The following is a 19000-nucleotide window of genomic DNA, read 5'->3' as shown; positions in this document are numbered from 1 at the left end:
TTAGGAGGTTAAAACTTGCAATTGCACATGCAAGTTTGGCATGTAATTATGGATATTACCTTTTTCTCCTCTCAGAAATTTAAGTTAAAATAAATTTAATCTCACAATTCCAACTTTTATTCTCAGATTTCTAAGAAGAAAACATTTTTTATTCCTCTCTTATTCTTTTGTTAGTGTACTTTTCTCAGTCATGACACTTATCTCCTACATCACTGATAAATGCTGAATTTTCAATTTGTGGATGAGTGTGAAAATGTAACATTCAGAAGCAATTAGTTATTTTTTCATGGCCATTTCAGTCATTAAACAGTAAACATCTGTCATCTTCTCACCAGTGACATGCAGCTTAAACAGTCTCTGAGTCATTGTGTCATTAAAGATCTTCTTGGACACTTTTAATGCTTTTAAATGTTTAGCTGCATTTCTGTAGCATCCATGTCTTGAAGTTGTTTAGTATTTTGTAATTAAATTGTCACACTTTACAATAAGGTTTATTATTTAATGTTAAATAATGCATTTACTAACATGAACAAACAATAAAAAATACATTTACTATAGTATTTATTCATGTTAATAAACGTTAGTTAATGAAAATACAGTTGCTCATTGTTAGTTCATTTTAACTCATGGTGCATTAACTAATGTTAACAAACATGGACTTAAATGTTAATAATGCATTAGTAAATGTTTAATTATGATTAATAAATGCTGTACAAGTGTTGTTCAGGATTAGTTCATGTTAGTAAATGCATTAACTAATGAACCTTATTGTAAAGTGTTACCAATTAAATTTTTTTGTGATTTGATTGGACAGGAATCACATGACTGATTTTTCTACTTTAGCCAACCCCCATAGACAGGAAAAAAATGCTGTTTTAAATATGTGTTCTTCAGCGATCTTAAATCCTTGTGTTCTTGTGTAATGCCATCATTAACTGCCAAAGTTCAGTTTCAATACTCAAGACCGCAAGTACAGAAGACACCTGAAAGTTCCTGGATGTGTTCTTGATATCGAGGACGCATCGATGCAGACCGATACAGCATTAAAAATGTACTCAAAGGAAAGTAAAAATACACATTTTTACAACTACTAAGTAAATTGCAATCCCCGAAAATACCTACTCAATTACAATAATTGAATATTTTTAATTTGTTACTTTACACTAGAGATCAGTTTTTTTTGCCCTCGAGTCCAAGTCATTTGATAATGAGTATCTACTGAGACTAAAACCCGATCTGATACTTTTATAATACATTAAAAATTATTTTAAAAAGAGTGAAGAAACAGATCCAGGATGTTCCTTATTCTTTATTTATTTCCCCATTAATTTAATATTTAACAACTCTGTTAACAAACAGCACTACCTACTGTGCCACTGTGTCACCATTTACTGCAACAGTAAATATAAAAAAATCTAAAATAAAACAAATAGCACCTCAACTTAAAATACCTGATCCCAAAAAAACCAATCCCAAGTTACATATCTCACAGTTTGGCAATGTTGTCATCAACTTTATAATACCTCCAGACTGCAGACATACTCGCGCTTTCCGCTTCAAACTGCTTCCGTGTTTACTTTGCTGGCCTTTAACCAATAGCGTTCCTGCAACAAAGTGATGTCATGCCACACGCGTTGCTGTTTCTATGAAGAGTCAAGAAAGATGTCTAACTCTGTGCCACCACATAACTATAAATGTGTCAAAAAATATATGTGTATATATATATATTTGAGTCCTTATCTGGAGGTAACATCGAATCTGGACATGCCCACTTTACACAATACTCAACCACTGCCATTACCGTGTTAGATTAGGTCATAGCAACATTGTTGCTGCTATGCTAATTACTAATAATATTATAATTTTGTGGAGCATAAATATTATAATATTATACAACTTTATTGTAAAGCTGCTATAAAGTGGCTTCAAAACATCAATGAATTAGGTTGTAGATTAAATATATCTAAAATACATTTATGTGCTTACAATACAATTTTTCGTCCATCAGCCAATTAAAATCTAGCTTTGCAGCAGCTTCAAAATGCTTTTCAAGTATTGCAGCAGTTTTACCTTTTACCCCCTCAGGTACGCCAACTGCAAGAAAATGCAGTTCAGCTACGTGCAATCTATGCTGGGGAGAAGGCAGATGCCATTTTGAGCCGTGAGCAGGAAGTGATGCAGGCCTGGAAAGAGCTCCTCGTTGCATGTGAGGGCAGCCGTGTGCAGGTCACCACTGTAACCGATAAGATCCAGTTCTTTGCGGTGGTGCGGGAATTGAGCATGTGGATGGATGGAATCATGGGGCAGATTGGCCCAAATGACGATGCAAGGTACCAGATCATTTATAGAACTCTCTGAATCATCCCAAATAGATGGTTAGATTAAAACCAATAACAGTAGACAATGTGCATCAGGGTAATGTGTCTGTGTGTTTCTTGTTTGCGTCTGGGCGTGGGCTATGGTGTTGGGTGGGTCCTTGTGAACGTGTCAGGGACCTCTCAGTGCTAGAGGGCATGATGTCCCAACATCAGAATCTGAAGAGTAAGATGGAAAACAAGAGCAAGAACTTTGTGCACTGCGTGGAGATGGGAAAAATGCTGCTCGCTGCGCGCAACCCTGCAGCTGAAGAGGTGCACACATATTCTCATACTAAGATTTAAAGCATGCAAACAATGCATCCTTGATGAATAAATGCATTTGTTTCTTTCTAAAATAACAAACATCTATTAAACTGTTTAAATCTAAGGATCTCGGTTTTTTTATTTGCTATGTGATTGCAATATTAAATACGTCTTATAAGACATGACATATAAATAAATCAACTGTTGTTTAGGTTATTCTATTATGCAGCACACATGTGGAAGGAACACCCTCACTTTATGCCCCTGCAATGAGTATGAATACTTTTCCCAGCATTCTATTCATTAAAATGATTACAATATCCATACCCTCTGATCCAGGTGAAGGAAAAGCTGGAGTATGTCATGGCAAAGCAGAAAGAGATGAATGAGCGATGGGACCTGCACTGGGAGAAGCTTCAGCAAGGTCAGTGATAATGTTGTTGTAGTATCATGTTAAAGGTCTGCCAAGCTGATTTTTCCTCATACTTATCTACAATCTTTCTGGTGCTCTCCAGCCAAGCAGAGGCTGCAGTCCACTCAGACGGGATTGACGGAGCAGCCCTGGCTCACAATCAAGGAACCAATTACTCCAATCACCCGTGAGGCAGGGGGCGGGACAGACGAGGTGGAGGAGCTGATTCGCCGGCATGAAGCATTCCGGAAAGCTGCGTCCACTTGGAAAGACCATTTCAGCTCTTTACGACAGGTTATTATCACATTATCATCTCACTCAAAACAGAAAATATGACTTGAGATTTTCATGTTAAAGAAGGAAGGTGGAGCCCCAAAATCACTTATTTTGTTACCATGGGACAGTGGCAGTTTCTACCTCATAATTCAGTATATGGTCAACTGCATATGACTAAGTGCATATGGCAGAAGGCACGTCCTAAGTCCCTATGAAATGCATACATTCATGCATATCTTAATAGATCAGGTTTAATTCATTAATATAGCGATTATCAGTTACACTTCAACAAGTTGTTTCACTGTTTACCCACAGTGCATGGTTGCCTACATGTGACAAAAAAGAGATTTTAGACATTATTTGTATTTACTATACACTGTTTCTGTTCAATTGGTGAAAGTTTTTTGACAAACAAAAAAGACTTAAAAATAAAAAAGAAATCCACCACTATTTGTTTTACTTTTATTATGTTGAGGAGCTTTGTGCACCCACTGGCAGGTAAAATGCTGACATTTTGTACAATATTGCCAAAGCACGTTATATATGTATAAAATATGTACTTAACATCAAATTAAAATATATATATATACAGCAACTGATGAAAAAATGACATAAAGGAATAAAAATCCCTATAAAAGTATAATAATTACAAGAATATAAAGTGTAGGTTATGTAAATAAGGCAAATGAGATCATTAACCATTTCTAACGATGCATATATATTTTTCAGTCAGTTTAGATGTCATTACGTCCTCTCTGAGTATATTCGAAACTTTATCTGAGTCGTTTTGATCAAAGAATTAATTATGTAATGTTTCTCTTGCTCTTGAGGTTGTGCACGCATTGTCAGCTGCGAATTCAAGCGAAAGTAAATCAGGCTTAAAGTAAAAATGTACGAAGGCTTAGAAATTGAAATCAAAAATCTGATCCCAGACATTTTAGGAGATTTAGAAACCCCGGGCAGACATTTTTAAAGTCCCTGATTCCTATCTCTGTGGGTCTCTGCAGAGCATGTGAGATTGTTTTTGGAAGTGTCGACAGTTTTAGTAGGAAACGTGTAGGGCGAGAGGAGATTTTCCACTGGTTAATCGATCGCGGATATTCGGCTATTGTGCGGATACAAAAAAGATTAAAAGGATGAAAATAATAAAAAAATAAAGTGTCACCAAACATACTTGGGTGGCCGTTAATATACCTGGGCAGCCCGCCCAAGTAAAGTCTATGTGTGGGAAGCACTGAAAGTATATAAATGACAGATATGTGTAACTTGTGTCTGTCTCCATTTACAGGCAGAAAAGATGAAGGAGGAACTGAACAAACCACCTTCTACCTCCTCTCTTCTCAGCAGGCAGATGTTCCCTCTCTCCTGTCTTGTGCCCAGCTCTTCTTCCTCCTCTTCATCATCATCTCTTTTCCGTAACCCCCTTCAGGACTCACTCCTCGAGTCTAAGCCTGGACCAGACCACATGCACTCCATAGAACACACAGTGACTCACACTCTCCCTCAGCGGCTTGGGTCCAGCCTGAACCCCTACACACCTGTTATGAATGGCTCCTCTTACCATGGGCTACAGCAGCCATCGGGGGTCGTCAATGAAAGTCCTTTATATCAATCGATAAAACAACAGGGTGTTTCAAGTTTGGATAATTCCAGCTATAAGGGGCTAAACCAACAAGTTGGTGTCTTTGGGGGGAACAGCTCCAGCTATACTGGACTAAATCAACAGGGTGCTTTAGCAGAGGACGGCTCCAGTTACCATAGCCTGAACCATTTAGGTGCCGTAGGGGTTGTGGAACCCAAAATTGGATATGCTTGGCAGCATCTGAAAGCTGACTGCTTTCAGCCCAAAATCAACCACATTCACAAAGCGGTTTCACCTTTACTGGAGGCCCACCGAGCTCAGCTTGCTAGCGCAGGAGCAAACATGCCGGCTCCTCCAGTGGGCATGGACCCCTCGCTGGAGATGATCCACAGTCGTTTACAAAGAGACCCCCGGGGGAGCCGCTCTGACCCACAGATGGATCACCTGCGGCGGGAGAGGGAGTACAGGCTAGGCAGACAGACTTCCAGCGAGCAGGAGATCCAGGCTCGACTCAACGAGCTGCCGTTGATTGTTCGGCAGGAGCGCTACCGTCGAAGAATGGAGAGACAGTCGTCCAGTGAGCAGGAGGCCAGCGGAAAGCAGAGAGTGCAAAAACATGACTCCAGTGATGCAGAATCTGGGAAAGAGCCATCTGACAAGAAGCCATCTGGGTGAGTGTGTGCTTGTGTTTGCTTGGCTTTAGTTTGGGGACTAAGATTGCTTTCTGAGATGTAAAAATAATGAATAAATTAAGTAAAAAAAAAAAAAAAAAAATCTATGTTTTTAGGGCTTTTATGCCTTTAATTTTGACAGGACCATAGAGAGTGTAGACACTTAAGTGCTATATGTTGTCATGCTAACTGTGAGGCTATTGATGCCGATTGGGTCAATATTAAAGGGCACCTATGATGAAAACTATCTTTTGGAAGCTGTTTTAACAGAAGTGTCCACAGTCATATTGGGGTGATATAAAGACTTTATGTGTGCTTTCACACCAGTGTGAAGTTAAACAAGTAAACAAGTTTCTAAATGGCCCAAAATAGCTAAAACAAGTCACATGCGAGTAAACTCTCCTCACATTGGTCAGAGTTTCACAGTATTTTTTGCAGTCCCACTCATCTGTCATGCGTCCTTATTTTAATTTATGAAAATGAGCAATCAAACAATATAAATGAAAAGCTGTGCTTTAATTTTGAAGGGTGACACCCACTGACATCATCATCATTAGATATAAATCAGTTGTAAGACTTGCTCATGCCTAGCAGTTGGCTAATGCATTATAGGCTTTACATTATGGAGAGAAATAACGAATAAACCAAGACTTCAGTTGTCATTTTTCCTAATGAATAAACAGCATTCGGAAATATTTCAGCATGCTTTTACTTTCACTCATTCAGGTGATCATGGGCTGATTGTTTTGGCGTGGATCCGAGCGTGATTGCTGGATTCACATATGCCAATCGAACCGCACTGACTGGGCAAATGCACCAGGTTCCGAAACTAAAGTTTAGGTGTAAATGCACCCTAAGTCTCTTTTTTTAAATTTCTTGACGTTAAAATAGGATCCAAATCCCTCTAATTTTTAGGTCCACTGCAATGTGACATAGGAGTGTGGTTTCCCCGCCCACCCAACTGTGTTTATAATGAATTAAAGCGATGTTACCGTCTAAATCACCACAGCCACATGTCAGTACAATTACAAAAGAGGATACTTCAATCCCAGTTTTTGGACATTAAATCAGATTTAATTTGTACATTAACATAACGGATATCCATACAGCAGTGCATATTAATGTGTATGTCATTGTGTGAGACTCATCGAAAGGCTTGAATTAGCTCCACAACAAATACATCAAATACTCATTGGGAAAGTTCTTACTGTAGTATTTGTCACAAACATTACGTGAGATCTGCTTCCTTCATGTCTGTCACTGTGCTCTTTATCTGACAGCTGAGGCACACTCTGACAAGCACGTAGGAACGGTGGGCGAGGAAAACTAGCATTAAAGTCACAGGCAACGAAAACAGCTACATTGTGTTCAGAGCAGAAAATTTGAATGTTCTGAAAGGTATAATAAATAATTTGATGGGTGTTTTGAGCTGACATTTTACAGACACATTCTGGAGACACAAAAGAATTCTGTTAAATCTTGGAAAAGGGGTAAAATCGGTGCCCTTTAAAGATACCCATGAGGGAAGCAAAAATTTAAATCAGTTACCAGTTAAGTGAAGCTTAACAAACATTTGAATTAATTAAAAGATCTGTTTTGTTAAAATTATTTTCTGTTCATTGAAATAAAGCCAATAAAATGAAATATTAATATTACATGAAAACATGTTTATTTTTAATGAAGTTCTAAAATGACTAAAACTGAAAAGAGAAAGAAGCTAAATTAAAATAACGGATGACAGAAGTATTTAAGAATTAAAATTAAAATTAAAAAATTATAACAAAAACTCATTAAAATAATATATAAAATATTGTTTCGAGAGGGTTATATTTATGGTTAGGCTAATAGAAGAAAACATATTTGTAAAAGTAAATATAAATCATACGGGTAAGGAAAGTCAGTTTGTGCATGTGGGTGTTCTGATTTGTTCACGGGTATCTAAATTCGCTGGCTTTCTCAACTGTTTTCTATTTCAGGGAGAAGCGTTCCACTATGGCTGAGATTGTTGAGCAAGTGCAGGAGAGAGAAGCTTGCCATGTATGTGTCATATGTCTGTACTGATTCAGTGTTTTCAGAGGTTTATTTTACATCATGCATTTCATTCCCTGCTATTATTTAAACTTTTAAACTATACATTGTTTTTAGGGATTTTTGAAAACACAGTAAAAGCAGTAATATTTTCAAATGTTATTACAACTTTTTTCTGATTGAATATATTTTTCCCTCATAATGTTACCTATGTAGTAGCACAGCTGTCATGAGTTTTCATCAAACACATTTGTCATTGTCACATTATGTGAATGATTTGAAAGCTATTTGAATATGATAATTAGGTGCTGAGAAAACAATATTATTGATGCTGAATAGGCTGTTTGATAATGATCTTTACTATATAGTATTTACTTTTACTTTATATCAATTTAGTCCATCTTTGCTGTTTAATAAAATTATATTTCCTTCTAAACAAATATCTTATTGACCCCAAATAATTGATGGGTAGTGTATATAAAACATAATATTATTATTATTATTCAACACAGCATTGATTAAATTTGTTCAGTCATTTGTATCATCCAAAGAGAAACAATTGTAGACTCACGGCAGGTACAGGGCTTCTGAAGTGTCTTGCTCAAGGGCACAATGGTGATAGAGCAGAACTGTGATCTCAGTAATTCTCCACTTTCTGGGTCACCTTGCATCCTCTGAAACTTAGGACTGATCCCCAAACATTTTAGTCAGCAGCTTAGAATCTGTAGTATCTTCATTTCACTGCTCATGTAAGATGAATATAATGTGATTCACAACACACCTAATTTCCATATACAGCCATTCATAATGTTTTTTTTATTATTATTTTTATAATAAACTATTCTGTCTCTTACATGCATACTCATTCCATTTTCAGGCGAGAGGAGAGGTTTACAGACCCGCCAGTAGCCTCTCTGCACCAGTCAGTCGTCTAGATCGTCCTCGAGCACGTGACCGTCCCAAACCACGAAGAAGGCCTCGTCCAAAAGAGCCAGAAGAGCCACGGAGGTCACGCTCTGCACCTGCACAGAGTGTCCCATCTACACCTCAACCTCCGACTCACACCGTCCACCATGAGGGCTTCCTGTACAGGAAACACGAAGAGGAGGGGAAAGAGAGAAGCCCAAACAGGTGTGTTTCTACCAGCAGAAAATAGCTAGTATCTGAATGCATGCATGCATAAACTGTTGAAGGGGTCCTATTATTATTTTTACACTTTCAACCTTTTTTAGTGTGTAATAGTGCTGTTTGAGCATAAAAAAGTTCTACTAAGTTACAAAGTCACTCCAGAAGGAGTTATTCTCTATATCAGTGAGTACTTTTTCTGAACTGGTGTTTTCATCCTCTTTTTGCATCACAGTATGCCAAATTTAAATAATTGCAATACAAAGCAGTCCAAAAGGAGAAAGCTTAATTGAGATGTGTTAGAAATGTGCTGCCACCATGTCCAAAAGATCCTGTTTTTCCACATATTTAATATACTGAAACACATGCAGTTTCTTGCCCAACTGTTTACATTCACAGACATACCCACCATTGTGTGGTCTTTCTGTGTGGTTTTGAATGCATTTGCATGTTGACAGATGCAAAAGAAACCTATGCAATTGAAAATTAGAGTTTAAACTGCTAAGGCCTTAAAAATACACAGAGATTATTATTTGTTGCTGCTGCTGGAGTAGCCATGATCCAAACTGTAAAGGGTCTGCCCTCTTCTGCAAATGTGGGCAGGGAGAAGTAGCTTATTTGGATTTAAAGAGACACACAAAATTTGTTATTGATTTAAACAAAAAGAGCTCAGAAAATTGTACAGTTGAAATCAGAATTATTAGCTCCCTTTGCATTTTTTTTTCATATTTCCCAAATTCACACAGAAATTGTCACAGTATGTCTGATAATATTTTTTTTTCTGGAGAAAGTCTTATTTGTTGTATTTCGGCTATTTTTAAACACCATTTTAAGGCTAAAATTATTAGCCCCTTTAAGCTATATTTTTTCAATAGTTTACAGAACAAACCACTATTAATAACTTGTCTAATTACCCTAACCTGCCTCCTTAACTTTATTAACCTAGGTAAGCCTTTAAATGTCACTTTAAGCTGTATAGAAGTGTCTTGAAAAATATCTAGTCAAATATTATTTACTGTCATCATGGCGGGCTGCACAGTGGCGCAGTGAGTAGCACGTTTGCCTCACAGCAAGAAGGACGCTGGTTCGAGCCTCGGCTGGGTTAGTTGTCGTTTTTTTGTGGACCGGGTGCTACGGTTTTACCACAGTCCAAAGACATGTGGTACAGGTGAATTGGGTAGGCTTAATTGTCCAAAGTGTATGTGTGTGAATGAGTGTGTACGGATGTTTCCCAGCAATGGGTTGCAGCTGGGAGACCATCCGCTGTGTAAAACATATGCTGGATAAGTTGGCGGTTCATTCTGCTGTGGCGACCCGAGAGTATTAAAGGGGCTAAGCTGAAAAGAAATTGAATGAATAAATGAATGTCATCATGGCAAAGAGAAAATAAATCAGTTATTGGAAATGAGTTAGTAAAACTATTGTGTTTAGAAATGTATTGAAAAAAAAATCTTCTCTCCATTAAACAAAAATTGGGGAAAAAAATAAACAGGGGGGCTAATAATTCTGACTTCAACTGTATGTGATGTGTTTTGAGCTGAATATTATAGACATATTTTGAGGACACCCAAGACCTAAATTATTTACATTTTTTAATCACATATTTTAATCGATTTTCAACTGGCTCATGGTGAATCATTAAATCCCTAATTTTAAACTTAGAGATTGATTGCATTCTAGTGTAGGATGACCTACATCATGGAAAAAAATAAAATAAACGAAATCCCAATGCAACTGATGAAATTAGAGTGATATACAGTAGGTGATACATACTGCATCCAGTATTATGTTTTAGTTTACAGCATGCAGCACACTAATTTCAAGTGTAATTTAAGGATTAATCATCTATCTGTCACTCTATATATCATTACTGACCATATTAGACCACTATTTTACTACAAACCTGTAGTGTTTATTATCTATTAATAGTAGCTGTTCTGTTCTGAGTGTGTTTGTCTGCTAATTTTACTTCTGAATGCATTGGTGAAGCCTTATCTGTATTGCTAACCTGTTACAGTAAATCGTGGGTAAATCTATTCTGCGTGCTCAAACAAGGGGAGATCGGTTTTTACAAGGATGCACGACACACAACCACACCCTACAATGACGAGCCTCTTCTCAACCTGGCCATCTGCGAATTTGACACCACCAATGGATACAAAAAGAAGAAGAATGTCTTCATTCTCAGGTAAAACTAATGTCTATTGCCTATCACTCCAAAAATGCAACTACAAACAATTATGCAGGGAATTTATTGGCCATTTAGTGAAGACACCATATTGTTTTGCAGCTTTTGTGTGGATTTGTTTTTTATTGAAGCACAAAGATAAATGGGATTGGACATTGTCATCATCATCATCAAATTCAGCTCAAGTGAATTAAATAGATGGAAAGTAACAGCAAAAATGTATAAAGCTTTTTTTTTGGGTTTTTGAACTCTACCTCTTTTCTGTATTGATTATAGGAAGTAATTCCTGTGCACCAAATCAGCATATTAGAATAATTTCTGGAGTAATAACTGATGAAAATTCAGCTACAATAAATTTTATTTTAAAATATATTTGAATAGAAAACATTTTTGGTTTATTTGGCACAATATTCTACAACTTTACTGATTTTACTGTATTTCTGATAAGATAAATACAGCCTTGGTAAAGCCCAGGTCAGATCACATGATTTTGACTTGATTTCAGCTTGATTTCCTCGACGTAGGATGTCGTGGGGAGTCGGAAATGACAAATGGGTCTCATGACATGAGTCAATTGTTTCTTCTCGTGTAATGTAGCATAGTTCACGATAACCTTTCAGACTCTGCTTGCCTCTTTTGACCTAAAAAGAGCACCTACTTCTGCTACCCACAAATCAGGTAATCAGCTAGACCTTATTTACACACGACACTGCTTCACTGATCAAACAATAGTAACTCCACTACAAATATCTGATCATTTCCTTCTGTCTCTCAACATCCACATTACTCCTGAGCCGCCACACACTCCAACACTGGTTACCTTTCGCAGAAACCTACGATCTCTCTCACCCAATAGACTATCCACCATTGTTTCAGACTCTCTTCCTCCATCTCGCAAACTCACTGCACTTGATTCGAACAGTGCCACTAATACACTCTGCTCCACACTAGCATCATGTCTAGACCGATTATGTCCTCTTGCATCCAGGCCAGCCCGTGCCAGTCCTCCTGCACCCTGGCTCTCGGATGCTCTCCGTGAGCATCGCTCAAAACTTCGGGCTGCAGAGAGAATTTGGCGGAAAACTAAAAATCCTGCACATCTCTTAACATACCAAACTCTTCTGTCCTCTTTCTCAGCTGAGGTTACTTCTGCAAAGCAGACGTATTACCGTCTGAAAATCAACAATGCCACTAATCCTCGCCTACTTTTTAAAACATTTTCCTCCCTCCTCTATCCTCCTCCTCCACCCGCATCCTCCACACTTACTACTGATGACTTTGCTACATTCTTCTGCACCAAAACTGCAAAAATCAGTGCTCAATTTGCTGCACCTACAACAAACACGCAAGATACAACACCAACACCACACACACTCACCTCTTTTTCTCAGCTCTCTGAGTCTGAGGTGTCCAAACTTGTGCTATCTAGCCATGCAACCACCTGTCCACTCGATCCCATTCCCTCTCATCTCTTGCAAGCCATCTCTCCTGCAGTCATACCAACACTGACTCACATAATTAACACATCTCTTGACTCTGGTTTATTCCCCACTACATTTAAGCAGGCTAGGGTAACCCCACTGCTAAAGAAACCCAACCTGGACCATACGCTACTTGAAAACTACAGACCAGTATCCCTGCTTCCATTCATGGCCAAGATTCTGGAGAAAGTAGTGTTCAATCAAGTCCTGGACTTTCTTACTCAAAACAATCTCATGGACAACAAGCAATCCGGCTTTAAGAAAGGCCACTCAACTGAGACTGCCCTGCTCTCGGTCGTGGAGGATCTCAGACTGGCTAAAACAGACTCTAAATCATCAGTCCTCATTTTGCTGGACTTGTCAGCTGCTTTTGACACTGTCAACCACCAGATCCTGCTATCTACGCTTGAGTCACTGGGCGTTGCGGGCACTGTTATACAATGGTTTAGATCTTATCTCTCTGACAGGTCATTCAGGGTGTCTTGGAGGGGAGAGGTGTCCAACCTACAGCATCTAAACACTGGGGTACCTCAAGGCTCTGTTCTTGGGCCACTTCTCTTCTCCATCTACACATCATCTCTAGGACCAGTCATCCAGAGACATGGATTCTCCTACCACTGCTATGCTGATGACACCCAGCTATACCTCTCTTTTCATCCTGATGATCCCTCGGTTCCAGCTCGTATCTCAGCCTGCCTGTTGGATATTTCACACTGGATGAAAGATCATCATCTTCAGCTGAACCTCGCAAAAACGGAAATGCTTGTAGTTTCTGCCAACCCGACTCTACACCATAACTTTTCAATCCAGATGGATGGGGCAACCATTACTGCATCCAAAATGGTGAAAAGCCTTGGAGTAACGATTGATGACCAACTAAACTTCTCTGACCACATTTCTAGAACTGCTCGATCGTGCAGATTTGCACTCTATAACATCAGAAAGATCCGACCCTTCTTATCTGAACATGCAGCTCAACTCCTTGTTCAAGCTCTTGTTCTCTCCAAACTGGATTACTGCAACTCTCTACTAGCTGGGCTTCCAGCTAACTCTATCAAGCCTCTTCAACTGCTCCAGAATGCAGCAGCACGAGTTGTCTTCAATGAACCTAAACGAGCACATGTCACTCCGCTGCTAGTCCGTTTGCACTGGCTGCCAGTTGCTGCTCGCATCAAATTCAAAACTCTGATGTTTGCCTACAAAGTGACTTCTGGCCTAGCACCTTCTTATCTGCACTCACTTCTGCAGATCTATGTGCCCTCCAGAAACTTGCGTTCTGTGAATGAACGTCGCCTCGTGGTTCCATCCCAAAGAGGGAAAAAATCACTTTCGCGAACGCTCACGCTCAATCTGCCCAGTTGGTGGAATGAACTCCCTAACTGCATCAGAACAGCAGAGTCACTCGCTATTTTCAAGAAACGACTAAAAACTCAACTATTTAGTCTCCACTTCACTTCCTAAGCTGCAATTGCCTCTTTGAATATCACACTAATTGTACAAAAAAAAAAAAAAAAAAAAAAAAAAAAAAACTACTAACACTTCCCTTCTTAGACTTTACAGACCTGAAACTTGCCTTTAGTACTTATTCATTGTTGCTCTTAGTTGTGTAAATTGCTTCCTTGTCCTCATTTGTAAGTCGCTTTGGATAAAAGCGTCTGCTAAATGACTAAATGTAAATGTAAATGTAACCGATACAATGTTTGCGACGCTTCATGAGCCATGACACCATCACAGAAAGTCTAGCATGTTTAATTTTTTCCCTGATCTTCACGACGAGTTCCTTCACGTTTGTGACACTTGACAACAGGAGCTCATAATATCTCAGTTATATCTGGCAGGTGCTGGCATTAATCCACTAGTCAGGTAATCAAAAAATAGACTGCATATTTATTTGTGAGTGGGTCTCGGATGGATAAGATCAATCATTAATTATGCAAACTTCAACTACTTTCTCTAAAATTTTAAAGTGTTTTAAGCTAATTTATTTGACAGACTGACACAAATATGCAGACATCTTCATTCTCACAAGTTTCTGAGTTCTTTCATCCCTTTAAGAGTTCCTTCTTCCGAGGTAATCTGTAAACATGTTGAGTGCTGCTAATACGATGTAAAAGCCTGTCTTGCTTATTCAAATTACTTGATTAAACTAACTAAATTGAATCTGACTGGCACAATGGATGATTTTGTCATTGAAAATGAAAACAGTTTAATATAACCTTCAATGAAACTGTGAATATTTCACTTTAATTTTATTTAGGCTAGATTTTATTTGATTTAACAAACCAGTTTCTGCTTTGGCACTGAAGCATATAGTGAACTGGTTTTGAAGCACTTCACCTCAGATGTTATTCATTATTCTTATTTATCTAGTAGAAAACTGACCAACAAAAGATACATTAAAATTAAGATACAAATTATACCAAGTGAAATTAGTATTAAAAAGATATTTTTTCTAAGATAAACATACAAATGATTTTTTTTGTTTTTGCCCATCCAGTACTCAACTGTGTGGGTGGATAAATTTGTTTCCATCTGTGGAAAATAAGTATTTTATTAATGCTTCACTGTAATTGCTGTATCACAAACTTATATTGCAATCGTATATTTGCATTTTTTAAAAATTTGTCCTTATTTTGTCTTGAGCATTTGATTTTTCCTTGGTGCTGATTTGCTTTCATTTTCTCTCACTCACGACAAGTTCTGATGAGGGAGTGTTTAATTAGCAACCCATGGCTGGAAAATATACATTTAGATTTGAAAGAAAATATCTTAATGTTAAAAAGGAAATATACGTTTGATCCTTTTAGTGTCATAACGAATGCCCTAAAATAATGTAGCCTAGCTGTCAGCAAGCATCAGTGTTTATTAAGATTGACATAAGATAAAAGAAACATTGAACTGAATAAGATAAGAAATATCATGATAACAACACTTGAGACAGCTTTAGGAAATAACGCTCATCGTAGATGTCATGGGATGACTGATCGTGAAGGAACATATAGTCTAGCACATTTGTTAGCCACGGCAAGTCAAAATTTTATCAAGACAAAAAATGCATAATCTGACCTTCATTACCGACAATAAAAATCATGTGATCTGACTGGGGCTTACGCATTTGATTTGATTTTCAAAAACTTTTTTCTTAAAAATAATAACTAACCCCAAACCTTTAAATGGTAGTGTTCTGTACATCAAAGCCCCAAACTGATGTCATAGGCTTTTACCATTTACATTTATTTATATATTGATGTGTTTCGGTTATTTTCAGGACCACTGCTGAAGGGGACTACATCTTCCTGGCTAAAGATGAGGTATGTCACACAGAGAGTGTTAAAAGATCAGCTTTAGTTGTTTAAAATGACAATATTGCAGTTTTGTTGAAATTACAATTGACAATTGGCAATATTACAAGTGTGTGTTGTGTCTCACAGGAGGATCTGAAAGGTTGGGTCAACAGCATCAACGCTAGCCTGAAAGAGATCGAGGACATTGCCAAGTACGAGAAAGCCACAAACTCCTCCACCGACCCCGACAAATCAGAGCGCAAGGAGCGTTCTGAAGGGGCGGAGCCATCAGAGGGGGTGGAGAGATCAGAGAGGTCAGAGAAGTCTGAGCGTTCAGATCGATCAGATAAAATAGAAGCATCGGACAAAAGCTCCGAAAGGAGGGACGCATCCGAGAAGGAGAGAGGAGACAGAGGTGACCGAGGAGAGAGGGCGGAAAGAGGGGAGCGAGAGAGGGGCGAGCGAGGAGACCGGGGTTCCAGAGGATCTAGCACTTCGGGAAAAAGCAAATGACTCATCTCTCAACACCTTTATTTACTCATCCATCCCTCCATCTTTCCAGAGAGAAGACAGGACTTGCATTTCTCTGTCTTTGTCGCTCTGTGTGTCCTGACAGCCTGATTTCAGGACCGATGTAAGTGATTATGTCCCTTCGAATGTGTCGATGTGTGTCTGTGTGCCAATGTGTTGAACAGAAGAATCTGTAGATGAACGTATCCCAGCATCAGAGGGCCCCGTTCTGACGCCCTGCTCGACTCTCACAGAAAAGGCACTTTAGATTATTGAGGATGACTATAGCCCTTAATATTTTAGAAGCGTTTTCTTGAAGCAATATATTGTATGTAGTAAACAAGGCCGCTTGTTTTAGCTGCTCTGCTCTTCCAAGCGAGAGAGAGAAAGAGAGAGAGAGAGAGAGAGAGAGAAGAAAAAGTAGTGGACTTTTTAAGAGAGAGAAATCTAGTGCGGCAGTAGGGACAGTGTTCCTCCTGATCGACATTCTTACACAGCCCCACACATGCATACGCACACGCACAGTGCATCATGGGAAAATGTTTGGTATGGAACACCATTCTCTTACCTGAGGCCGTACACGTCTTCCACCTGCTGCTTGTAGTGATGGTTTTAATCATGCGACGCTTCACACTGTTGAGGTGAGCACGATTCAGTCCAAACTACACTCGATGAAGATTCTCCATCACAATACATCAATATAGCGTGGCAGTGTGTGTGTGTGTGAAAACAGCTCCATCAGAAAGGAGCTCAAATGTACTACTGTATGTATAATCTCACTGATGATCGTATTTAATAGGTTATCGCGATACCAATTTAAAGGTTAACTAAAAGGAAGTACGATCAAACACCCCGTGTACATGTACAAATATGCTGCTTTTTATCATCTCTGCCCCCCAACATCACTCTTTGATTGTAAAATGATTAGTACACATAAAATAGGGTGTCTGTGACTTTGTCATGCTATAAAGAAAAAAGATTGTATATATATATATTTGTATATATACTAGTAAACGAGATTTACTTCTATGAGCTGCAGCGTCTAATTACGAAGAAAAAAAACTATCATTTTTATTAACTTATGAAAATGTAACAGATTCAAAAGAGTTGTTAAAGTGCCCCTGGCTGAATATAGACGGTAAACATGTGCGTTGGCCACTTTTTCCGAGATCTCTTGCATACGGAAACACAACTTTCAATGTTTACGGTTTGTTCGGTTTTTTGGTCAGGGCAAAAGATCCTTTTTACTGGATCCTTGTAAAAAGAAATCACCATTAAAATGTCTTCATTTTGATTTCGTTTAGATGTTGAGAGAGTTGTCTCTTGACAGCTGTTGCATTTACTGTGACAATGAGTTTTCTCATAAAACTATATAGGTGCAAATTATATTTACAAACAAAACATGAACAGAGATATCGGAATAAACCATAAATAAGTCTACATTTTCTTTTCTTTTTACATGTTTTGCCCTTCATTTTTGGATCTGATGGTTTTATGGCTTTACATTATGTTGTAAATGATTTTGGTGAGGTCAAGCTTTCTGCCTGTTTTCACTGCACAAACTCTCTATGGCCTCATTGTCTATGCAACAGCAAATATCAACATTATACTCCAGTGAAGACTCTTTCATAATACCCAACGCCGTCCACAAACCTCAGCTCATTTGATGGATTTCTGTGAATACTGAGGGTGCCTTATGAATGCATGTAATAGGCAGATGCGGGCACCTCATCCTTTAGGCAGTATGTTTTGGATATAACACACATTTCCAGATTTAATATCATCTTGCAGCAACAAAAATAACAACTAAAGAATTAACAATTGACCCTGCTCTAGTTAAACATGCAATATTGACCCGCATGTTGCCTGTCGAGCCAGTTGTGTGTTTCAGAAATGCACACTCCTTGTGATCACATAACACACAACGACCCCTCATGACAACAGAAAACAGTTGCACATTGATCATCGTGTCAGAAACTTCATAAATGTTTTGCACTGTGTATCTGTGTCTGATAAATGGGACTGAATGAATGTTGCTGTGTATTATGTGTCTGTCCAATCTTTGCTGAAGCAAACTCGCTCCATTCACCAGCTCCCCCTTCCAAAATCATAGCTGAAAAACTGATCTGGACTCACTTTTGGACTCTTCTACATTTCCAACATTTCTTTTAGAGTGACCTTCAGTTTGGTCTGCCTGCAAAAAGCACAATTTCCCCCAAAACAGCAATCTGGAGTACTAGAAAAGACACTGGATGCTGTTCTACACCATGACGACCCCTGCGTTTCCAAATGATGCCACATGAGGTCAGTGTTGCAAAGGCATTGAAGTACTAAAAACTATTTCTTTTCAGAAGGCTTCATGATTGCTACACTTCATGTTTGTCTGTGATTTGCTACGCCTTGCTTTGTTTCTTTAGCAGTGTCGACCCCTTATTTCTTCGCTTGACCTCACCAGCAAGTCTTTATATTATTTATTAACTCATTAAAGAATGAAAAAAGCAAGCCCTAAAATAAACGGAAAGTATGGGTTGCCCTCGTTTATTCAAAGTCAGTTGTTTCACACATGAAATTAAAGAAAAACACTATTAAGTTGCATGAAAGAGAATATAGAGGTGATTTCTATGCAACAGCTGTGCATGTTTATCAAAAGGGTTTCAACCTTTAGCAAAGCACTGGGTTTGGATGATGATGATGATGTTGTTGATGATGGAGATGGAGAAATGTGTGGAATAAGCAGATCACTTGTATAGCTGAAATGAGACATTAAATCATTTATGTACTGATATCTGCACTAATTCATAAATACAGGTTGTATATATCAG

General features: G+C 38.4%; 1 protein-coding gene across 8 annotated transcripts in view; it reads left to right on the top strand.

Annotated features, from left to right (window-relative positions):
* The window catches only part of sptbn4a (spectrin, beta, non-erythrocytic 4a), a 52260-nt gene extending 33261 nt beyond the window's left edge, over positions 1-18999 (top strand). For 5 of the 8 annotated variants that reach the window (XM_073952098.1, XM_073952099.1, XM_073952100.1 and 2 more), the window contains 10 exons: positions 2086-2330; positions 2492-2630; positions 2961-3045; positions 3137-3327; positions 4598-5562; positions 7539-7599; positions 8468-8721; positions 10733-10903; positions 15653-15695; positions 15816-18999. In XM_073952098.1, the coding sequence (XP_073808199.1) occupies positions 2086-2330; positions 2492-2630; positions 2961-3045; positions 3137-3327; positions 4598-5562; positions 7539-7599; positions 8468-8721; positions 10733-10903; positions 15653-15695; positions 15816-16181 (2520 nt within the window). In that variant the 3' untranslated portion in view covers positions 16182-18999. Of the gene's footprint in view, positions 1-2085; positions 2331-2491; positions 2631-2960; positions 3046-3136; positions 3328-4597; positions 5563-7538; positions 7600-8467; positions 8722-10732; positions 10904-15652; positions 15696-15815 lie in introns of those variants that run through there. The other 3 variants (XR_012406807.1, XR_012406806.1, XR_012406805.1) reach the window with 2 other exon arrangements.
* The last annotated feature ends 1 nt before the right edge of the window (position 19000 follows it).

This window comes from Danio rerio, chromosome 5 (assembly GCF_049306965.1).
Source record: "Danio rerio strain Tuebingen ecotype United States chromosome 5, GRCz12tu, whole genome shotgun sequence".
Classification (NCBI taxonomy): domain Eukaryota; kingdom Metazoa; phylum Chordata; class Actinopteri; order Cypriniformes; family Danionidae; genus Danio; species Danio rerio.
Note: the sequence above shows the minus strand (reverse complement) of the source record. Positions and strands in the feature narration are given on the sequence as shown.